Below are 24,563 nucleotides of genomic sequence, written 5' to 3' on the forward strand. Positions count from 1 at the left end.
CTGTGAGCTCAGGCAACTCCCTCCCCTCCCTGCGTCTCGCTGTCCTCCTTGGAAAGCAAGGCGTACACACTTAATATACAATGAGCCATGAAAATCTATTTGTCCCCACCGTGGTTGATGCAAGACCCATCTTCTCTAGAAAAGGAACCATCCAGGAAGAAAGATGGTTCTGAAAAACCAGCGATGGGCGTGTGGCGTGGATCCAAGGACGTGATGAAGATAAAGCCACCTGTTCAGCCCACCGCTGAACCCCGCCCGTGGCGCCGGTGAAGTTTGTCGCCCCAGCCTGCGGGTGTGAAGTCATGAGGATGGTAACCACTTAGTGGTGTTGGCTTGCCATTGGCACGCCGCAGAACCCAGGCGTGTCCCGGATCCGCTCGTGTACAACCCAGCTGATCCTGCCACGGAAGTCGTGGCTGCTGTGCGCAGTTCCCCAATTTCCCGGGAAACTGCTGCGGCGCCCCCAGGATTTCGCTGGCGGAGCTCCTTGCTGACTGCTGAGATCTGCAGGACAGGCGGCTTTCCCCGTGCAGGAAAGAGCCCCACTCCCAAAGCACAAATAAGAATGTGATGTTCCCTTGGGTCACAGGGCTGGGAAGCCACACTTGTGGTTTCCGTGGTGCAGTGCCCCCCCCACCCCGGGTCAACAGTACAGTTTTTGTTTTTGTTTTGTTTTGTTTTTTTACGGAGAAAATAAAAGACCTTGCCACTCTCCCATTTAGAAAACTCTTTATTTATTTTGCCTGGTGCATATCTTAGCCTGTCATTACCACAGCAGTTTGAGACCTTTTGACTTGTCCCCTCTTTGGTTTAAAATTGTGACACAACCTTCCTATTGAGGTGGGAAAGAAAGTCCTTTTCATCGGCTCCAAGGGGAACTCGTGGAGTGTCAAGGCAATGGATAAAAATCAATAGGGTGATGTCACGATACAGGTTTACAGATGTCCGAAGATATCAGAGGGACAACAAATAAATTGCTCTCAGGCTCTTATTACAGCATCCGTGTAGTTTCTATGGCTTTTGGCCCCTATGGGTTTATGTACCCAGGGCAGTTGTGTAAAAGCTCTCTATAGGGAACCCAGATTCTGATTTGCCATTAATCTGAATACACTCCCCTCACCCCAAGCAAGCATGAGGCCGGAAGAGTCAAGAAAGGAGCTATTCAGCAGAGATATTTGCTAGCAAAGTCTTGGCTGCCAAGACAATGCAGTGTTTGCTTGCTTGGGCAGCTCCTGCTGGTGCACCCCGTTTGTGTCAGAGAGAGGGCAAGAGAGAAAGCTCAGCTTAGTATTTTTCAATTAAAAGACAAGAAAGAAAGGAATGCAGGAAGGAAGGGATGCAGGAAGGAAGGAAGGAAGGAAGGAAGAAGGAAGGAAGGAAGGAAGGAAGGAAGGAAGGAAGGAAGGAAGGAAGGAAATTCTGCCTTAAAATTGTGATCTCTTGACCTTATTTGTTTTTCATGCTGATGGTTGAGTAGTTTTCTTTAGTGGGCCATTCTAAAGAAACAGAAGTGGGTCCTAGAGCTGTGATGTCTGCCTCCCTGGCCATATGAAGCACTTTTCAGTGGATAATAATATACAACAAGCAGGAGTTTGCCGTCATGGGGGCTAAGGGTAGGGATACAGTTTCAGGGAGACAGACATTGGCTTTTTTAGCAAACACATAAAGCGGAACACGACTCAGCCTGCTCTCAGATGTCCTGGTTGAGGCTGTGTAGACACACTGGCATTCAGCTGGGTGCGTCACAGAGCTCCTAAAGCTTATTAATTAAGCTGGGCCTGCTGGTGCATGCCTGTAGGCAAGGCTCTAGGAAGAGTGAGGCAGGAGGATCACGAACTTGAGACCAGCCTGGACTACATAGTCAATGAGACCATTTCAAAATGAAACAGAACAGGCGTGGTTGCAAACACCTGCCTTTAATCCCAGCACTCAGAAATCAGAGGTAGGTGGATCTCTGTGAGCTCAGCGCTAGCATGGTCTAGATGGAGCTCCCAGCCAGCCAGACCTGCACTGTGACACCCTGTCGCAAATAAAGAAGTGCAAAATAGTGGTCATAGAAAATGAGCAGCAGCTAGGAAAGCTGGGTGGTCCTGCCTGAAGTGATCCTGAAGTTCATCCATAAGCACAGGGAAGTTTCCGTGTCATCTCTCAGCAGAGCTATGTGCTGACTTCCGGATGAAGATCTGGAAAAAGGCGTGACAGGAAGGTGACCTAGCTTACTGCCCTCCTCCATCCCTTATCCTATTTCTGAGACTGCTGTGTCTCGGGCTTTAGGAATGATGAGTTACTCTGGTTTCAGCCTCCCCCTACTGTGAATTGGCTTTCTGTTCTGTGCCACAGAGAGGCCTCCTAGCCTTCACAGCCTCACACAGCCTGGACACATGGAGACAGCCTCACACAGCATGGCCCCATTTTTCTCTCCAGCCTCATGGTTCACACTAATGTCTCACTGTTCAAGGTTTACATAGCCTCTTCTTTGCTCCTGTCATATCCTTCCTTGGACACTTCTTCCCATTTTTCTTCACCAGAATGACATGGTCTTTCCATAAAGCTCAGCCCAGAGGTTTCTCCATGTTTACCAGCCTCCTGTTACATTAGGAAAGATGTGATCTGTGTGTGTTGAGTGTCTCTCAATGACCCTGTAAGCTCTTGGGACAAAGACTGGGTCTCATCTCTCTTTTTACTCTAATGCTGATCCTATTGCATGTAATGGGTACTTAGTAATGTCTTCTTAAAAGAAAATTATAAAACTAAACCACAAAAAAAGAAGTTTTCATCCTTACAGTAATGAAAACAGAAGGTAAGTACCAGTGTAACATGGTGCAGAGACGTTGGTCCTACAAATACAGTGATTGTACAACGTAGGAAGGGACCTGAGAAGGACGTGAGGACAACGGAGAAAAGCAACTAGGGGTAGAATTAGGCTGTCTCTTCTCTTTCCTGTTTCTTCTAGAAACATCCACCTCTCCTTCTGTTTGTGCCAGTGCATCGGGCGCCATCTTCAGATTCCTCTATGAGACAACTTAAAGGCAGAGGTTTCATTTCCTGGAGTCTGTGTTCATGGTAATGGGTATGGCTTGTGTCCCAAATGAGAAAGGACCACAGGAGTCTGTGGAGAACAGGTGGGTCAAGAGAGAGCCTTAGTCTCTCTGAGCAAGTCAGAGGAAGCTCTGAAGGGGAGGTGGCATTTGGACTGACACTTGAAGGATATGTCTGAGTTTACCAACCCTGTATGCTCAGGAATTTCATGGGACTGTGGGCAGTAGATTAGTATCTACCTGAAAAGAAAGAGAGAGAGAGTATAGTGGCTGTTCCAAGAATTAGGGAGAATGATGGAGAAAGTGACATTTGTATCTCACGTTTCACAGACTCTTCACAGTGTACATTTACTAGCCGCCAAGAATATCCTTGATGGCATTATATGTGCATTTTGAGTTTATATGTACATTTCTGAGCTTACTGAAGAATGTTCAGTGCAGCCACTTCCGTCATCTTTATGTCACTGTAATTAGAAGCACAGGGAGTAAGGGTCTTCGTTACTAGATGGTCTTTGTCTCCTAATTTCAGAGGTTTCAGCTCATGGTCACTCATCTCTTGTCTCTGGGCCATGGGCAGGCAGAGCAAAGCTTCATGGAGCCTGAGAAGCAAAGAGAGATAGAGGGGGTCCAGGAGCAAGACATCCTTTCAAGGCATGCCTCATAATCTGCTTCCCCAAATTATCAATTCATCAGCGGATTAACATATTGATCAGTGCAAAGCCCTTATGATTCAATCATCTCTCTTTGATTGGATCCATGAGCTAGGGACTAAGCCTCTCACACAGGAGGCCCTGGTGGAAACTGTTCATACCCAAAGTGTTCGTGGACACCTCCATGCCTGAAAGCAATGGATCTCAACCTGCGGGTCATGACCCTTTGGGGGAGTCGAATAAACTTTTCACAGGGGTCCCATATCAGATATCTTGCATATCAGAGATTTACATTACAATTCATAACAGAAGCAAAAATATAGTTATGAAGTAGCAACACAATGATTTTATGGTTGGGGTCACCACAACATGAGGAACTGTATTAAAGAGCATGAGGAAGGTTGCGAACCACTGCCTTAGAGGAATTATCTATGAAATCTTAATAAGAAGACTTCCCTAGCAAATGGTACAGGCAAATTAATGTGTACAGCCTTGGCCCACTGCTTAGTTTATGACAGTCACTGTTGGGCATAACTACAATTTTATTTCTCATGAGGTCGTTTGTAATGGCTACTCATGCATTCCACGCATAGCCCCACGATAGTAATTATATACTTTTAATTCATTTGTCTGTGCTTCCCACCGGACTACAAATTCCCCAAAGACATTGGCTGAATAAATGTCTTTTCCAAAGCCATTTAATTCATACTTTCAAGAATATTTCCTGCTTACCCATTTATATATTATAAATTGCTATCTAAGGGGAGGCCTTTGACTGGAAAATGACATTATTTGGAAACTTTTTTAAGCAGAAAATTTTGCCTTGGACACAGGAGGATTGTCTTTTCTATAAACTCATGCCGGCCCCTGAGACAGCAGCTGGGGAAGTTGCTTTATGAAGGGCTTGCCCTGTTCAAGAAGGGTTATTTAAAGAGCCAAGAGAAACAAAAAATAGCTGAACCTGAATTTGGTCAATGTGGCCAATTTTTTCTTTTCTCTTTCTTTCTTTCTTTCTTTCTTTCTTTCTTTCTTTCTTTCTTTCTTTCTTTTTTCAGATCCTTACTGCAAAGCTTTCAACCTTAGCAAAGAAACTTCTGTCAGAGGTCGTCAATTTCTCAGAAGTGGGAAAATTAGGTTGAGTGGAGTTGAGACGGCATGGGTCCTGGAGCAGCTCACTTGATGCTCCTGTCCATCTCTGCTCATTTCTCTGAGAGGAAAGGGCAGAGAAGAGATATTTTTTTCTGTTAAGAACACATTATGAGATGCAGAATTGCTTTAGGAGATTGGCTGAAGAGTCAGAGAAGGCTAGGGAGTGCTGCCAAATGCAGATGGCAGGAGCTTGCAGATCCAGGTGGGGCTGGCTGGGGATAGGATGAGGTTTCTGAACCCCCAGCAAAGCATGATCGAATGAGCTACCCTGACATTCCTGTCTCTCCGTATCTGCACAGTTTGCTGACTTTGGTCTACCTGTGTCTGAATGACTGTTTCCAGGGTTTTCACTGTCACCCTGCTTTGCGGTGCTGGGCGTGGCTTAGGTGATGTTGCAGATAAGACAACCCTCCCCTAGCGCTCCGCCCCCCCCCCACACTCGTATTATTCCATCTCCCCAAGATCTGGATCTCCCAACTTCTCTTCGCACACTCAACCACACTCCTGAGCAGCTTCCTCCCGGGTCAAGCTGACATGGCCCTTCACTTCATTTGTCCGACCCACTGCTGCTTCCAAACTCTCCCCTTCAGCTCTCATTCCATGACTGCTGTCTTCAGCCTGCCTCCATGTCGCTGTCTGGAAATACCATAGCACCCATCACTGTTACCGTTTCTGCTAATTTGAACATATGCACAGACAATTCTGACATCACAGCGTCGTAGTACCTCCACTTCCTGGGATCTTTCCTCCATCCAGCACACACAAATTGTTGACATCATGTAGTCGGTGGCCCATTGGAGCAAATGTCGTGTGTGTGTGTGTGTGTGTGTGTATGCATCTATTCAGGACACACACACACAGAGTCATCTTTACTTAGGAATCTTTTGAATATTTTTTAAGTGCTGGGGTTAAAACCAAGCACCCTATGCCAGTCAAGTACTCTGCCACTGAGCCACACCTTGGACCTTTGGGTTTGTAGGTTTATTTTATATTTTGGGACCCAGTCTCGTCAGGCTGACCAGTCGAGCCTCGAATTTGTGATCCTCCTGTCCCAGCCTCCTGCACTCCCCTGTCCGTCTCTGAATTCTCTTTTGCATGCATGTCTATTTTATAAGCTAATAGATGAGTCTCTGACAGAGGACACGAAGTTCCGTCAAGGTCCCCCCTCTTCATTGTAGTGCATACCCACATCTAGTATTGATTTTTTTTTTTTTTGCAAGCAAAGGCATAGTAGAGGATGGCCTCACCACAGACCCAGAGACTCCCCATCACATGATCAGAAAATGTCCGTGTAATTTTTAAAAATATTTATTTAAGCAACTCCTACATTCTCATGACAAAAAAAAAAGAGAGAGAGAGAGAGAGAAAGAAATGTATGGATAATTACAGAGGTCTAATGAGCAATATAAACAAACTTCTCATAAAAGCTCAATTCAAACATGTCGTAAGAGCTGTACTCTCTTCTGGATATGCGTTTTGGAAACAACTGTCAAAAAACCTGTCAAAACTCTTCAGCACGTGCAAAAACAATGCAGTATTTGAACCCAACCTGCAGTTTGATAGTCAGATTTTAAACTGGCAAATTTTGAATCACTTAAACCACCAAAAGCGAAGAATGTAAACAGTGCATGCGTTTCCCCAAGCTCTACCCAAGCCCTGCCCACCACCCCCTTCCGCCCCCGAAAGAGGATGGTCCCAAGAAACAGTAAAGCGGCGTTTGCCTCTCTCTGCTCCAAACTCAGTTCCGGGGCTGCGAGTTGAACTCTGTACAAATATTCTGGATGATCCTGGGCACGAATCTGTGGAGGTTGTCAAACTCATCCACAAAGAAGGAATGCTCCCTGGCAGGGTGGGTGGCTATTATCTCCAGCTCGTCCTGAGCAGCCCATGCGATGCCTACTGCGTACGTGATCACGCCTGTGGAGATAAAGATGGGATGAGGCAAACGTCCCCAGGCAAAGGCACTAATAATGGATATTTTTCTTCCAGGCTCCCCATATCCGAAATGTGCCAAAGAAAACAAATGAGAGAACCCCAGCCAGGCGGGCAGATAGCCACCCAGGTACTCCAGGGGGCATAGTTCTTACTACGTTTTCAGACTGAATCTCCAAGTTGGGCACCAAGACTGTGCAACCCCATGTCATTGGCTGTCTCTCCAATGCCATAGCATCTAGTGCCATCTGCTGGCTCCCGGGGGCACTGCATGCATGGGGGGCACAGACACACATGCAGACAAAGCGTCTACTGCTACAAAATAAAAACAAATAAACCTATAAAAGCATAAGAATACTCTAAAAGGCAACCCACATTACAAGGAGGCACAGAACTACAAAACCAATCAAGGTTTCACTGTGTAGCCTGGAGCTTGCTATGTCCACCAGGCTGGCCTCAAACTCACAGAGGTCTGTCCACCTCTGCCTCTGGAGTACTGGGATTAAAGCTTGAGCCTCCACATCTGGCTCTTGGTTTAACTTATTATCACTTAAGGTTTTCTTCCTGCTGTTTTATTTCCACAGCACTTTTCAGAACAACAGTTACACATCCATGGCTTGTACAGGACAGTCTTAAGTGTGGTTGAGTTTTATAAATATTTATAAAAATATTTGGTTCATCTTCCATGCTTTTAAAACCTTTGGTTGGTTTCTTAAGGCTTTTACACTGTTTGTTTGTTTGCTTGTTTGTGTGAGCGTGCATGTGACACAGAGAGATAGAGTGTGTGTGTGTGTGTGTGTGTGTGTGTGTAGGTTTGGCATTATACGAGGTGTGGCCTTGTTGGAGTGGGTGTGGCCTTGTTGGAGTGGGTGTGGCCTTGTTGGAGTGGGTGTGGCCTTGTTGGAGGAGGACTGCGGCTTCGGTCGGGCTTTGGGGTTTCAGAAGCTCAAGAAAGGCCTAGTGTCTCAGTCTTTTCCTGCTGCCTGTGGATCAAGATGCAGAACTCCCAGCTCCATCTCCAGCACCATGTCTGCCTGTGTGCTGTCATGATGATAGTGGACTAAACCTCTAAAATTGTAAGCCAGCCCAATTAAATGCTTTCCTTTCTAAGCATTGGGTCGTGATGTCTCTTCACAGCGATAGAAACTCTAAGACAGGCGTCATTAACAAAAATCATATTTTTCATCTAGGTGTGGTGACCTGAGCTTATAATCCCGGCACTTGGAGGCTGAGGCAGGAGGATGCAGTGTCTGAGGCTAGCCTGAGCCGTATAGAAAAAGCCTCCCTAGGGGAGAAAAACAGGAAGCAAGCATTCGCCTCCAACACTTACATTTCTTTAAAAACATTGTTGTTCTATAAAAGGTTCTGAGCCACCATGTGGTCCTGGGAACCGGAACCAGGTCCTCTGCGAGAGCAGCAAGAGTTCCTAACCACTGAGCCATCCACCCAGTCCCTCCCTGTGCACCAAGGACACGGGTCTCCCACCCCTTCAAGAAGCGCCCCTTTGCCCACGTTTACAGCGGGAATGCTCACCCTTCTGGTAGGCTGCCATGGCTGGGATCCGCACGTCGTCGTAGGACCTGCCGTCGGTGATGAGGATCATCACCTTCCTCTTGTTCGGTTTGGATTTACTGAAGAGCTGTTCCAGGGCATACTGGATGGCAGCCCCCGTGCTGGTGCCCCCGCTCCAGTACCCCACCCTCTTGATGGCACTGAGGACGTCAGTTTTGCTGTTATACCTGTCGAACCCAAACTCCAGCCGCTGCTCGTAGGTGTACTGCACGGCCCCGACGCGCGTGTCCGTGTCTGAGATCTCAAACTCCTTGCTGAGGTTGGCCACGAACTGCAGGACTGTGCGGAAGTTGCTCGTGCCCACGCTGCTGGAGCCGTCGATGACGAAGCCGAGGTCGGCAGAGTTTAAACAGGTCTTGCTGCAGGCCAGGCGGTCCGTGTCGCACACCCGCTTCACCAGCGGCTGCACCGTCTTGTGAAGGCCGAACCAGCTCTGCACGTTGAAGGAGTAGAAGCCATTTGTCCTGCACACCGCCTGGAAGAGAGAACCGAAGGATGCGGGGAAGGTCAGGGGATCAAGTCCTTCAGCCCGCCACCAGGACCCTTCACCACTAGGCAGGCTTTACAGACTTGCTTCCTGGATTAGACTTCAGAGGGCACTTTCTCTATTCCGGCTTCCTGGATGGGTTCCACTGAGGTCAAGACCCTGCCAGTAACGTCTGGACTCGCTCCTGCCCCTCTCAGCTGGATCTCTCCCTTAGTGAAAAATGGTCGGATGAGCAGATTCACAGGTTGCTGTGTATGGTTGGCTTTAGGTTCATATTTATGCCTCTGCTGGCTCCTCAACTCACTTGTACTAGAAACCAGCTATAAGAGTGGCATCTGTGGGTACCAGCCATCACGGGAAGAACTAAAGAAAGCTATTGCTCTGACACATGACAGGCCTGTTTCCATGGCAGCCCTGAACTATACCGGAAGGGCTTCATAGGCATTGAGTGGCCACGTGTGCTGGAGTCACACTAGATGCTCTCATGGTCTCTCATTTGGTTCCCACTCCTCATCCTGTAACATGGACCCCTCCTCATGGAACAAGGGGACAGCTGTGAAGGGCCATCTCTGAGTCCCTGAGACCAGAACATCAATTTTATCTGCCATTAAACTCCAAGCTCTGCCTGTCATACAACCCTGCCTCCAGGCAAATGAGTGTTTACTTGTTTGTGCCCAAGCTTGTTCCAGGAAAAAAAAAAAAAAAAAAGAAGGGAACAGCACGTAAATTCTGAGCAAGCTAGTTAGGATTTCTTAGAAGTGACTAGGCTTGACTAGGCTTGAAAGTGGTGAAGGATTTGGATCCTACTGACTTCTGAGGATCTGTCAGACTTCACAACTGCAAACGAACTTGTGGAACGACAAAATTATTTTAAGCAAGAAGTAACTTAGGTTTTTCCTAGGAAATATTTTTTAATTGATTTATAAAAACCTACGTGGGGTTCATGGAACTTTCTATGACCTAGGCAGATGACTGCCGGGACAGAGCTGCGTCCTGGCTAGCCGGTGCAGAGGAGGAGAGCCACCAGACAGCCTGTGTAAAGCCATGGCAGGAGACACTGACGGTGCTGGCTGTGCACGGGAGACCGATTTGGCTGGAACGCAGTGCGTGTGGAGGTCACAGCTGGCTGACCAGGAAGGGAGGCTGGGTCCTCTTTCCAGGGTGCCTTAGCTGCAGCAGGTAATGGTGAAGGATTTGGAGCAAGGGCCCAGAGGACTCACCGGATGCTTCAGAGTAAGCTGGGAGAGTCTAAGGAGGAATGGGCCTGTGACACAGTACCATCTTAGGCTGGGGTGTGTGGGGGGCGTGGGAGCTTGGTTTAGGACTGGCTAACAGAGGGTGAGAGCTGTGATGTGGGATCCAGGAGTGATTCTGGGATGCCACTGCCATTGGGCCATCCAGGAGTATCATAGCAACATGACCATTCTGGTCTGGGAAGTATAGGCTTCCTTTTTTGTTTGTTTGTTTGTCAGATGGATTCACTGTAGTATGTGCCTGTGTGTAAGTGTGTGTGTGTGCATGTGTGTGCATGTGTGTGCATGTGTGTATACATGCATGGATGGGTGCTCAAGTGTGTGTGTGAAGTCTTTGTGGCTGTTTGGTTGGGTCCTCTGTTGCTGTGAGAGGCGCAAGGTAGGTTTAAGTGAGACTCTTAGGGCGATGCTCTTGCCCTTGCTGGCTGTGCAATGAGAATAAAGTTTGCTGTTCAAAGGGCAATACCAGGTTCCCCCACGGGAGGCCCCACTACCTAGTCACGAGTTTCACGTACATTTGAAGGCCCTAGGAAACAGCTCTGTGGTCACTGGAGCTTTTCAGAGTGTAGAGGCTCCTGCCCTTGAGTGGGTCCCGGGACGGTTATGTACCTTGCTGGCAAAGTTGGGCTCCACCACATTCTGCTTCTCGCTTTCAGCAGCCCCTTCAACGGTGATGAAGAAGACATTGATCCCTGACTCTCTGGCCACTCGAGACACCTCTTCCACTTTGTCTGTGGGCCAGCCATCCACCAGGACCACAAGCACATTGGGAGCACCACCCCTGTTCCCGTTTGCTTTGGAAAAGAAGTTCTTGGTGACAAAGGAAATGGCGCGGCCTGGAAGAAAAAGAAAATTTGTGCTTGGAATGATTGTGGTAACTATGAAGAACAGGTCTCGGCAGCACAAAAAGGTGTAGACAAACATACTTATTCCCTTTCTGGTTGATGTGTATGAGAAGGGAGGTCACTCAAGATCCTGGGACCTAGAGTTCCAGCAGTCTGCCCCAGCTGAGTGCCACAGTCATGAGGAATAATGGCGTCTCCAGCATGCGTCTTTCATGTGTGTATTTCACACTGTGCAAAGCTCTCTGGACATTTCCAACTAGCTCAATCCACTGCCCCAGTTCCCCAGAACTTTCCTAGTTTTATCATTGCATGTCCTAGGTCCTCCTGGGCATACTGAAATGGCTGGCTGCTTTTGAGTTAGCATGGCTGCATAGAGCGTGGCTCTTAACTTAGATTCTATGGGTCCTGAGAGAGCGTGTGTGTATCCCCTGAAGAGAGCTTTTGTTCATATGAATATATAAAAAAATCTAGGAGATTCTAGAAGATTCTCAAATGGGTTCTCATTTCAGTATCAGTTCAAATCACCTTGTTTAGACTCTGGAATGAACACAATGTCACTCAGTGCTCTTCTGGGTTTGGTCAGCCTGGATCTCCTGGGCTGTCTTAACTGTCAGTTGAAAGCAACTGGCTTTCAAGGCTGCTGGAGAAACGTCTTAGATAACCCCTGTGAACTAGCTGCAGAGACCCCGTCGCTAAGGCAAAACCATGGCTGTTGAGAACTCAAGGCTCAAAGCACCCAGTAGTCTCCTCCAGCATAATATTAAGCACCCAGAGCTAAGTGTGTAAGTTGTAGGAAGCCATAGATGTTACCTGACCCCATCCAAACTTAAATATGGAGGCCGAAGTGAATCAGAGCTTAACACATACTCCATCCACCTTGAAACAGGAGGCTGACAGCTGAAAGCTGAGTTGCCCATAGGCCCTTGTGCCTGTACTTCCAGCTTCATCTTAGTCCCCTAAATTGATGCATGTGATGGAGGTCTAGAAGACGAAAGCCAGGGAGGGGCTGTGACTTCGTTTCTGCCCTTTCTGCTGACGAGACTGTGGTGGATTTGGCTTCTCAGCACTGGGTTTGACTGGTAGCTTTGATGATGGTAAAGGTGGAGCCTGCTTTTTTTTTTTTTTAAAGTGAGAATGGGGAATGTAGGGCATAGTGCTAGAGCAGTGAGCCGTCATCATGACAACTGGCTGGCACAAGTTCATGAGAAGGCCTTGTTGACATAATTCTGATCTTGGAAGAGGTTACAGCCCCCTTTTTGTCCCCTGTTTGGCACGACACCTTGAGAAGCCATTCTGAATGCTCGGGCTAAAGAATGCTTCTTCAGCCATTGTGATGCTCCTCCATTGACCAAAGGCCCGTGTGCCTCAGTCAGCTACATAGATTGTTTCTGGAACTCCTGCATGATGCAGAGGCAGAGTGAGGACATATCACCCTCTGAAAATGTATAGCAACAAGGTTAGGACCCCTTTCTGACCTCATCAGGGAGGTGAATGCCTGGCCAAAGTTTCTCATTGAAATTTTGCTTGTGTAAGCAATAAATTGGACACACATATGCCATCCCCGTCATCATGTGTATGGTGCAGGTAACGTGGATTTACAGACATGGATACAGTGAATTGGCTTGTGGTTATTTATCAGTGCACTGCAGCAAAGGATTCTGCATTTGCCAGATACTAGTGTTCTGGTCGCTAGAGAGATATGAGAGGGAGGACACTAATTACTCAGACTTGTTATAACACCAAGGATGCTCCATGAAAGTTATCCCCGCTCACTGCTTTATTCCACACAAACCGCTATAAATTCCTTTGGCCTTTAATGGCTGGAAGTTTCCCGAAAGCACAACCATCCTTCCCCCCAGTCTTCGGGCAGGGCTGAAGGAACGGAAACATTCCTTCTTGTCCAGCCTCCTCTGGGTGAACAGGTGAAATGGAACTTCTGGAGCTGTCCCACTGAGAACTAGATCTTGGATGTCCTCCTCAGGCTCAGACACCACAGGAAACTCATCTTCAAACGCAAAGTCACCATGCAGGAGTTCCAGAAACAATCTATGTAGCTGACTGAGGCACACGGGCCTTTGGTCAATGGAGGAGCATCACAATGGCTGAAGAAGCATTCTTTAGCCCGAGCATTCAGAATGGCTTCTTGGCAAAGTCACCACTACGACAAATTGGATGGGAACAAGACCCCCGGAAGGGACGTCCTGAGTGGAACTGGTGACCGGATTTAGTGCTAACTGTTGGCAGCCTATAGGCCAACCATGCAGTGGTCACAGAAGCTGTCCTGCTAGGCCTGAGGAATGTGGCTGAAACCGAAAGGACCGAATGGGTAGGAACTCCAAGGAACAAGCGATCTGACCATTCTTGTACCTGAATCCATGGGAATACATTAGAAAAGATACAGAGGCTGTATGTCATCTCTTGATGGATCATTTCCCCCTCCTCCTCCAGTATAGAATATTATAAGACAGCCACATAGAAGGTGTGCCATGGCAACAAGGTGGAATTACCCAAATCTGGGTCACATACCTACATTAGACAGGCCTCCTCGCTGGGTAATTTTCTCTATAGCTGTCTTCAGATCTTGAGAATTCATGTGAGTTTTGAGGTTAAACTGGGTAGCAGGGTTGTCTCTAAAGAGAACAAGAAATCAAAGTTAACTAGAAAGTTGTTCCTTTCGGAGGAAGGCAGACATCACGGTTGATTCCTTCATATACAAGTGAAACAGGTGCCATGACAGAGCCCGAGGATGTGCTCATGAGGCGTTCCTCAGAGGACAAGGTGCTGACGAGACAGGGAGGCTGAGGTCCTCCACAGGGAACACAGAGACGGCAGGCCGCTCGGGACAGGCCTGCAAGGTTTCAGTTCTACTTCGGACTGTGTCACAGCTGCGCAAACTTTGTTTCTTCTCAGAGCAGGGAGAAAGGTTCTCGTTAGTTATTTCCTCCGGAATGTAGTTGCCTTTCCCTTTATTGATTTTGTTGTCTGATAACATCTTACGTGTATATGTGCATGTGACGACAATCTTCCCTCCTCTGCCCCCTCTCACTGCCACCCACACCCCCTGTTCAGTCTTTACTGCTCCACATTCATGACTTCTGCTTTGGTTTGACATCTGTTGGACATGTCTACCGGCTCGGTGGAGTCATCGGAGATTGCACAAGTCAAGACAATGACGTCTCCACTCCCAGGGTCTATCAGTCTAGCTGCGCGATCTCAAGGAGTCGTTTAACTCTTTGGGTTCCAGCTTCCTCACAGAGATCAAAAGCATCATAACGATCGTATTGCTAAGGTCCAGTGAGATTCTGCCATAGAAGGGGACCAGTGAGCTCTCAGTGTCTCCAGATTGCCTAGACCCTCTGAAGTAAGGCTCTCGCCTGCTGGCCACTCCGTGGGTGACCAGACAGTCTCGCCTGTTAGCCATCCCCTGTGTGGCCCCTAGCACTGGAACCAATCACCAATAGTGGTGCCAGGAAGACCACTATCCCTGTCTCATCTTGTGACTCCTGCAACTAGGTAACATGACTGTAATCTCACCAGAAGGTCAATGTCATCTCTCTGAGGGCTGAAAAAAAGGCAGCTGGAGCAGATCTGGAGCGAGTTCACTCGTGAGGCAGAATAAGGACCCTTCTCCAGAGACGACTATGCGTGCGTGGGAGAGCAATGAGAACAGGCTTGAACTGTCAGGCAGAGGGTGTGGGGGAGTGCCAGAGGAGTGAAGTCTCTGCCAGGGGTGTGTGCCCTCAGTCACGGCGCAGCAAGGACTGAGCTCACGTTGCTGGGGGCACTGACACTCAGCCACAGGCAGAGCAGACGCCTGGTGCACACCCCGTGCAGCCCCAAACGAGCCCTTGCTTGGTTTAACGATGCCTTCGTGTTGAAACTCTCTGTTTTTGGACCAGGGAGCCTGCACACCACAGAGCCAGCACAGACCGTGGGACCGAGTCCTCAGGAGGTGGGGAGTCTTTTGAAGGCGTGTCCACAAGCACCAGGAACCCAGCCCTGCACCTGGTTGGACAGTTTGGGGTGAGAACTGTGCCCTGGTTCTTAGCACATCCTTGGGACTCCAGTGTGGTCCACAGGGAACTTTGTCATCAAGCTTCAGAGAGAGGAGGCCTACACCACCCCCTTCCCATCCCTCTTCCTTCCCTGTTCCCAACTTTCCTCCCTGTCTCAAGCTGATCTTAGCTCTGCCAGGAAGGCAGAGCTTGTCTAAGCGGCAGGTTGACAGCAATCTGCAGGGCCCGCCGTCTTCTGGGCGCTTCAGTAAGTGCTGTTTTCAACTCCAGCCACCGACCTCAAACCCTGTACTTTAATCTCTCCCACCCCTCCCTGCCCCCACCCATCGTTTCCCAGCCGTTCTGCTCACCTTAACTTTTATTCCTGATTCTCTTATGAAATTCTATTAGCTGCGGCAGTGGTGGCGTTAGCATCTGCCAGATCCTTCTGCTCTAACTCTGCCTGTAAGACTGCTCTGCTTGAAATCTCAGGGGTTCTGGATGTAGAACAGTGGCGGAGAATGTACGAAGCAGCTGCAAAGCTAGGGGCTTGATCCACAGCATGGAAGTTAGCTCGTGCCTGGTTAGCATGTGTTAGGCTCTGGGCGTGGTCCCCGGAGTCAAGAATGAATGAGTGAATGAACAAAGGAATGACACTTCTTGCTGTGGTTTGGATATTGTTTTGAGTTCACATGTTGGGACATTCATCCCTAAGGTGGCAGTGGTAAGAGATCATGAGGTCTTTATGAGGGCAGGCCTGGTGAGGTGTGCTGAAGCCACTTGGGAATGGCGCTTGGAAGGAACTGTGACTTTGGTGGGAGGAGCCTTGAGCACCTATGAGTCATCACAAGAGTGGGTTGAACTCTGAATAGCTCCCTGGCATACTGATGGGCAATGTGATGCCCCATTGGCTTGTACTCTTGCTATCTTCCCAGGGATCCCACCAGACATGAGTTCATGCTGGTACCCTGCCCTTGAACCCCAGAACATGATATTTCCTTCAAAGATTAACCATTTTACCATGCTAAGAAAATGTGATTAGCCGTTTAAGAAAATGTACTCCCATTGTTAGACTTCATACTTTGGTTGTCAAAGCATTCATGATTTAATCACAACTTACCAATGAATTCTCCTTTTCTTTCTCTTTTCATTTGTTCACTCACTCATTCATTCGTTCATTCATTCATTCATTCATTCATTCATTTTAGGATTCCCTGTATTCTAGTGAAATACTGAGTAGTCTCTTTCAGTTTTCTGTTTTTGTACCTGTTTTCTTCTTTCACCCCCCAGCTCCAGCTGACTCCAACTCTCTCTAGTTCATACCATATCACAGAGTGCCTGGTGCATAGAGGTCCTCGGGGGCAGTACCAAAGAAACAACATTCCTCGTCCCATTTTTGAGCATCTCTCCTCTGGGTGATGACCCCCCCCCCCCATCATGCACATTTTCTCAGCTTGTCAATAGCAGTCAGCACACCGGCGAGTTCCCTCTCTTGAACCCCAGGTATACATGCAATGGCTTCCACACATCTCCATTGGAAGGGACCTCAGGTTTGGTAGCTCCAAACTGAAGGCATTTCTCCTTATTGTCTGCTCTGCTCAACTCGGCTCCTCCTCTGTACACCTTGACTCAGGGAATTCGTTGTCATTCTCCTCACCAAATGCCACATCAAACCCATCTCTTACCGTCTCTCATAGCTCCTCCCATCCTTCCCCAGCTTTGGACTTCAAGTCTCTTTACTGAACGACTAAGGTTCTGTTTGGATCTGGCCTGTCTTTCGAAAGCTCACATGTTGAGACTGGCTCTCATTCGTGGCATTACTAGAAGTTAAAACCCGAGGCATTGGGAGGACCTAGGTCACTGGGAGCAGGCCGTCGACAGGAGTGTGGTGAATAAGACTGTTGGTAAAAACGTCAAGCATTTCCTCATGGCTATGCGATGTGACTTAAACTTCTTCGACTTTTTGTCTCTCAGCATCGCAGTCCAGGAGGCTATTGTTTTTCTCCTCTGGGATGGAGTCACGCCTATGCATGTACTGTGATAACTCTAATCGTCGACTTGATACAACCTAGAATAGCCAGGAAGAGAGTCTCAGTGTAGGACTGTCTACACCAGCTCAGCCTAGGAGCATGTCTACGCAGGATTGTTTTGGCTGCCTATGGGGCTCTGTAGTTTCTAAGAGTAGGGTGGGTTTGCTGAGTACTAGGCCTGCTCCCATCTATTCTCTGCTCTTGGAGGTGATGAGCTTTCCTGAACTCTTGCCTTGACTTCTCCTCAGTATTGTGCTATAACCAGGAATTGTGAGCTAAAATAAATCCTTTTCTTTTAAGTTGCTTGTTCTCAGTGTATTTTATCACAGTGGCGGAAATGAAACCAGAACACGCATCTTCCCACAGGATCACATCCCATCTCCTTTTCTGGTTTTTTAATTTTGTTCTGTTTTGTTTTCAGACAGCATTTCATTATGTAGCTCTGGCTAGCCTGGAACTGTCCATGTAGACTAGGCTGGCCTTGAACTCACAGAGATCTCCCTGCCTCTGCCTTCCAAGTTTCGTGATGAAAGATGTGAACCAACAAGCCTAACCCTTCTGTTTGCTTTTGAGTCGGCTCTTATCTCATGAGTTCAAGCTTGTCCCCATCTATTTCACATCTTCATCACACTGTAGAAGTTCTTATATTTATGACTGTGGGTATAGTCTTTAACCACTAAAGACTATCTCTCCAGCCCCGTAGATGTTTCTTTAGAGCTTTCTGGGGTACACTCACCTCCAGATCAGCAGATTTCCTCTCCTTTCCCCAAAGGGCTAACAACGTACTGATTCATAAACATTGAGTCCACAACCAATAGCACTGTAACTCATGGCTTTCCTGCAGGTGACTCGTGTTCATCTATGCTTAACTGCAGGTAACTAATGCCTGCCTGTGCTTACCTGATAAACATGTTTCTGTGAGCTTTATTTTTAAAACAGCAGTCACCAAAGCAAAGCATGTGCGTGCGTGCACACACACAGAGACAGAGAGAGGGAGAGAGAGAGAGAGAGAGAGCAGTAAATTAACTCTTAAAATGACTTAAGAGCCAAGATAGTAAGCCTGTTACCTCATTCAACCGTGTTTAATCAGGTAACTAAATATTCTCCCCACCTCAGCGTATTACCAGAAATGATTGTGAAAGCCTACTAAGGTGGTATTAAATGAATGTGCATTTTAATGAGCAAGCCAATTTGCAGATAAATAGATGCACAAATCCTGAGGCTCAGCTGTAACCTCCTGACTTTGGATCCCTAGCGCTCATGTAGAAATGCGTAACTGGGGAACGCAGGGGGCAGGCAAGGCCTGTGTCTCCTTCCTTGGCTCATTCTCTGTGTAGCAGAACCTGCTTCCTCAGAGCTCCGCCCCAGTCTCCACTGCTCGAATTGCATCATGCATTCGCACCACATACGCAAATGCATCTTTAGAGGCACACAGTCCAGCGCGCGCTTCATTTACTTGATGAAAAGGTGCTTTTCACTTTCTTTAATGCCCTTTCTATAAAAATATTGCCTCCTTAGCTAACCTGTGAAGTCCTAAAGAGGAGAAACTCCATCACATATATTTATTATCTTAGTGGATTAAAAAGTTGGCCCTGGGACCTCTGAAATCCTTCCCAGTGTCTGAGCTGATGGTGATTATGATTATGGGCAAAGACGTGGAACTCGTCCACCAAGGGTCTTCCTGGAAAATGTAATCAAATCACTTAGATGAATCTTACATCAATATTTCTCTTCAATGGCTCGGGGCAGAATGGCTTAGTATGTGGTAAACAGTAAATGATTACCAAACTTCATTCTGTTTAAGTCCAGGAAACGAGCGGATTGCCAGCCTGTCAGCTACAGCAGTTCTCAGGACAGAGCATAGGAGGGCATGGATTTGTTCTTTTCCAGGGTGAATAGGCTGACACTTGCCTGGTTATTCCTCAGACAGGGCTTCTAGGCTTCAGAAGCTACGTGTCCTGAGTAATTGATGCGTTGGGAGCTTGCTCTCCAGAGTGATGATATTGACACGGTAGAATCTGTAAGATAGGGAGGTGGTGGATTTGACCCTCTTTACGGGTACCTGCGTACCGAGAGAACCATCTTTGGGAGGAATGAATGCAGGCCTTTAGGGACTGGGCTGGGTCTCACAAGGAGGGGTTGTTGTGAGGATCCTGGCACCTCCCCAGAGTTCTTGCTCAGAATGGGTCTCACTTGCACCTCTGCCCCCTTTACTGCAGCCCCTGCCCTGTGTTAACATCCTTCACGAGCTCCTCTCCACAGTGGGGCAAATTCTGGTGACACATTCAAACCCCTGGAAATGTGAGCTAAATGAAATTATCTTCCTTATAAAAATAACGGCCATCAGGTATTTTGTTATAAAAACAGAAAACAGAAGAAGACAGAGTCCACTTAAATAAAACTTAAAAGATTATGCTCCTCACATTCTTGTGTAGACAGTCTTTGAATTTCTAATTTTATTACAAGTTCTCATGCAACGAAACCATATTTTTCTGCCTCAGTGGGATCAGATATTTACCTTTAAAACAAGAGAAACAAATAAAGTTGTTTACGGTTTACGGACAAAACATTAAATTGTTCTGCATTTGGAAGAAAAACTAGGCTCAGCGCAAAGAAAATGGTGCAGAGCAAAAAGTTTGCAGCACATAGAAAGGGATAATTTGCATACTAGCAAAGGCTGCTGGGAGCAGGTTTTGGAAGCAAGGACACTGGTCTGGGATGAGTACAGATGGTTTCTTTGGGGCAGAGGCCAGGTAGGTTGGGTAACAGCATGTCCACACCTCCTTGATGGTAAACTCACTAGGGGCATTTGTTAAAGTGCATGAGTTACTTGATATATCTTCAAGAAGAAAATCAAACCCTGGCCTGGGAGTTTCTGAAATAAAGAATCTAGTGAATCATTCAGGAGGATTCAGGCAGCCTCGGGTTTTGGAGAACTTCTGTTAAAGTTAAAACCCTGCTGTTCTGTTCATGTCCCAGAGTCTGCTGATCTACCTCTGAACAGTTTCAACAAATGGCTGAACCTCTCAGAATAATTTGTTATGCAAGTAGAGAAATATTAGCTAATAATCATATTTCCTCCAGCAAGAGCCTTTTTAAAATTGCTCACTCTAATCACACACTGTCTGTAGGTTACTACAAAATAATCTATATTTAGCCATTTAATTTCCACTGTAGGCTGAGATAGGGATGGTATGGACTTGGTTAGTAAAATGAAGCAAGTCTGTGAGATCAGGAAGGGTTTCCAAGGAACATGTTGGTGGGTGCGGGAGAGGTGACAGAGGGCTCAAAATGAAAATGATTCTGCCCCCAACCCCTCAAGAGCTTTGAGATCTGCTAGAGCAGCTACTGCCAGCATTAGTGCACATGGACTGGGCCAGCTTGCTGAGGGACTTTGTACAACAACCCTTACAAATGGACACTGGCCTTTTGATTTCCTGGCGGCAGAAAGGGAGGAACAGAGTCTTCCAGAATTGTGTCTTTATGTGAATTATAGTAGTATTTTCCAAAGAGAAAAAATAAAGCTTCTTTAATCACTCTCTGCTGGAGGAAATGGGATGTTCTGTCTGCTGACCTGTGAATCCCTCCAGAAGCAACAGGCACACCAGATGTTAATCTGGAACCACACTGGGGAGGGGGCTCTCCTGGTGAGCACTGGGCTGTCTAGACAGCATAGCTTCCCAAGCTCGCGTGTCTCTGGCCACCTTGGGTCATGTTAGGATATAGATTTGCTCCTGGAGAACCAGCACGGGGTCTGAGGTCGTGTATTTCTAACCTCTGATATTGTGGTGACAGCATGGATCACCCTTTAAGGATCAGTGTCTTAGTGAACATTTTAAAAGTCCAGGAGAGCAGTAAAGAGGTTGCCCAGTGACAAGGAAGGAAAGAATAAACAAGAAGCCTAGAACAGAGGAGCTGGAGAATGTCTCCTCGGTTGAGTGTGTATTGCTCTTGCAGAGGACCAAGAACTCGGTTCCCAGTGCTCATGTCAGCAGCTCACACCTGTAACTCTGGCTCTGACGCCCTCTTCTGGCCTCCATGGACAACTGCACTCACACTCACACACCCACTCACAAACACATGCGTACACATAATTAAAAATAAAACTAAGTCTCAAAAGAAAGAGATCTAGAAAGGGCAAGAGGAAGACTGAGAGAGGGTGGGGTGGAGTCCAGCAACCCTGTGATTGGTCGCCTAGAAGGAGGCATGTTTGTCTAACATAGGATTCACACAATGGCAGCATAGGCCTATAGCAGTGGCCATGCCTTCCCTCTCTTGTTGCATGATTTGTTACCAGAGAAACTAGTGGTGCCTTGGCTCCACATGCAACAATTATGATTTCTTTGAACTGATGTTTGGCTTGGGCATCAGAATTTTTATGGATCATCTAAGTGCACCAAGATGGCTGTCCACTTTTCAAGTGGTCTCAGAGAACCCTGTTCAAGCCCAGCCAATGTGCGCTAGGAGCTCACAGGACTCACTGGTGAAGCCAGGTGTGATTGCTCTCTACATACCTCAAGAGAACTGCACAGGAGGGTTGTTAGGGTTACCTGAAGGAACAGAACCAATTGAATGAATATATATCGTATATATGCTATATTAGCCCATATAACGAATTTGCCTTTAATATATACTACATATTACATATGATATCTAACAAAGGTATGTATTATATAGCATATACATATATATTAGGAAGGCATTTATTAGACTGGCTCATAGGATGTGGTCAAGGTAGCCTGCACTGGCTCTCTGAAAATGGAAAGGCTGAGAATCTGGTAGTTTTTCAGTCCATGAGGCTGGATGTTTCAATAATCCTAACAATGTGTTGGAGTCCTGGTAATTCCTGGAGAGTTGCTGGTCTTCAGTCTACATTGGAACCCTGAAGAACCTGGATTAATCTTGGTCACAGTAACAGGATAGATGAACTTGCCAGCTAGAGTGAGGGCAAGCAGGCAAATTACAGAGTTTCCTTCTTCCGTGTCCTTTCATTTGGACTGCCCAGAAGGTGTGGTCCAGATTTAAGATGAAGTCTTTCTGCTTCAAATAATTTTATTGAGAAAATCCCTCACTGGAGCACCGGGTAGCTTGGGTCCCAGTTACTTTCAGATGTAGGCAGGTTGACAATTAAGATTAGACATCACAGAGGGAAAAGAAGCCCAGGAGTCTATTCAAAAACTTTCCTCTCTCTGTAACATGTGTATATGTGCATGTACATGGTATATGGTATATGTCTATGGTATCATGTATGTGCGTGGGTGTTAAGTATGGGTGAACATGTAGAGGACACATGCAGAGGTCAGGGGGCAACATCTAGTGTCAGTCTTTGCTTCCACCTCATTTGGAGGCATGAACTAATGTTTCCACTGTGCATCCCAAGATCTAGCTAGCCCATGTGTTTCCTGAATTCCCTTCTCCGTTTCCATCTCCTGTAGATGCACCACCATCGCAAGCGCATGCTGCCGTGTCTAGATTTGCACATGGGTTCTGGGGATAGGAACTCAGGTCCTCATATTTGTGTGACAGCACTTTTACCCTCTGAGCTACTTCCCCACCCCCCAATATTCTTTTGTGTGTTCTCTTTTCAGATCACTGAGCTCAAAGACTCTGTCCTTCTAAGGACCAGAGCTTACTCGGCTTGCCTGCCTGTCTCTCTGAGAGAGAAAAGTGGTTCCACGTATCTGGGCCTGGGAGGAAGTAAGAGGCATCTCTTAGAAGCGCTCTGAATGATGCTCGTGTGAAGTCAGAGCCTACGCCGTTCCTTGTCACTCAGGGAGCTGTGCAGCACGTGCGTGGTGTTTGTGTGCTCTCGTGGGCGCTGTGACTCATATTCATCATCCATATCCCTGCTGCATCGCATGCGTGGTCCCCCCCACTCCTCTCTTTGGTGCAGACAGGGACCACTTGGCAGCATGAATCCATTGCAAGCTGGGTTTATTTCTTATCACTGCTGTAGCAAATGTGTGGCCTGAATGACACGTGTCAAGTTCATGGTTCCCAAGGTCTGGAGTCTGGTGCTGAAGGTGCTGCTAGGGGTGCCCATTTTCAGGAGGCCTTTGCCTTCTTCAGGAGAGTGCCTGTGCCCCTTGCTTATGACCTCCTGTCCTCAAAGCCTGCAATAGGCATCTCTCCATTCTTCCAGTCGGTGTCCTTGGTGGACAACAGCTAGGAGAAAGCTTCTCTGCTCTCACAGACTTGTTATTATCTTAGGTCAACAAGGTGACCGTCTCTCTCTAATTATGTCAGCAAGGCCCCCTTGGTTTACAGCCTTCAGACCTTTGCGTGTGCATAGCTGTTGAGGCCGTTATTCTGCTGCACATGCAGTGCCAACTTTACTTCCTCCCTCCTCTCTGACTGCCCGTGGATGGGTGGCACCACGGAACCACGGAAGGTGCCAGCATGCCTGCTGCTCCACTGTGCCTGACTGCAAGTCTTCAGTCCAAGGCTGGGAATCAGGGGGATGGGAGGCAAGAAGATACAGGAAGTTCAGCCCAAGTCACAGCCTACAAAAGAGGGAGCAGCCCTAGGGCAAAGGAACACTTATTTTTAAATGAAGAAAACTGGCTTTGTTCTAAATCCATTTTTCCTATTTTGGTGTCCCAGAGTTGGCAATGAAGGCCAAGAGAACATACACAGTTCTCTTCCACTTATGGGTCTGAAATGAAAAAAAAAAAAAAAAAAAAATGGAAGTCCAGGGGGCAGTTAGCAGCTGTGGTTGTGGGTTGATCTGCAAGGCAAGGCAAGCCGCAAGCCGATTGCTGTACCTAACCATGAACGCTGGCTGTGATTTCCTGCAGAAGCGCACCCTTTGGTATCAAGTGCATTACCCACCTACTGGTTGCATAATTTCAAGTTGAGAATGCATGTGCAAGATGGGGCCTCGACCTTTGACCTAGCACTGGGTCTCTGGCTTTGGGCTGGTGGGAAGCATTAACTAGAAACTGCTCTCCTGGGGGATGGGCTACAGTCTTGAGGTCATGTTGCTTGACGTTTGAAGGATCACCCTGACCGGTATCTGCCCTCCTCCCATGGTTAGCGAGTGTTCCTAGGAAAGCCACGTGGTATTTCTGAGTCTGCACCAAATGCCACCTCTCCTGCGTGGCGACTGTGGGAGGAACGCCGTGCCTGCTGACAGGGCGTCGTGAGCGTGAGGTATGAGCTGCATGGCAGAGAACAGCGGAGAGAACTCACAGTACTGAGGAGGGTCGGCCCTCTCAGCCTGGACCACAGGAAGAAGGCCAGCGCAAGGTGAAGCACTGGAGAAGCAGACAGCAAGAGCCTGGTGGAGGGTGCTGATCTCCGTGAGGAGAGTGGAAGGGACAAGCAGAGATCCCCGGAGACCCTGGAGAGAGCGAGGGAGTGACCAGTGACTTGTCAGTCTTGTGAGTTCACCTCAACGAGCAGGTCCCTTCACCAGGCTACCTATGGGTCTTGCTCTTTGTCCCCACAGGGTCTTTCAGTTAGGATTCCTGAGCTATCCAGAGTGCTGCATTTCACCAATTTACACATCTTGGGCTTTTATTTCTTACTTCGTGTCCCTACTTGGCACAAGTCTTTGAAGTTTATAACTTAACTCTTGTGGAGTCTAAACCTAAAAGTCTGAATTCTGACT

At 47.5% G+C, this 24,563-nt stretch overlaps 1 protein-coding gene across 1 annotated transcript in view; it reads right to left on the reverse strand.

Annotated features, from left to right (window-relative positions):
• Window positions 1-6,173: 6,173 nt before the first annotated feature.
• Window positions 6,174-24,563, reverse strand: part of Vit (vitrin) — a 113,354-nt gene continuing 94,964 nt past the window's right edge. The window contains exons 11-14 of the mRNA XM_060364314.1: window positions 13,453-13,556; window positions 10,691-10,917; window positions 8,303-8,816; window positions 6,174-6,754 (exon numbers count right to left, since the gene is read on the reverse strand). Coding sequence (XP_060220297.1) covers window positions 6,576-6,754; window positions 8,303-8,816; window positions 10,691-10,917; window positions 13,453-13,556 — 1,024 coding nt within the window. The 3' untranslated portion in view covers window positions 6,174-6,575. The remainder of the gene's footprint in view (window positions 6,755-8,302; window positions 8,817-10,690; window positions 10,918-13,452; window positions 13,557-24,563) is intronic.

The sequence above is a fragment of the Meriones unguiculatus genome, chromosome 1 (genome assembly GCF_030254825.1).
Source record: "Meriones unguiculatus strain TT.TT164.6M chromosome 1, Bangor_MerUng_6.1, whole genome shotgun sequence".
Lineage (NCBI taxonomy): Eukaryota > Metazoa > Chordata > Mammalia > Rodentia > Muridae > Meriones > Meriones unguiculatus.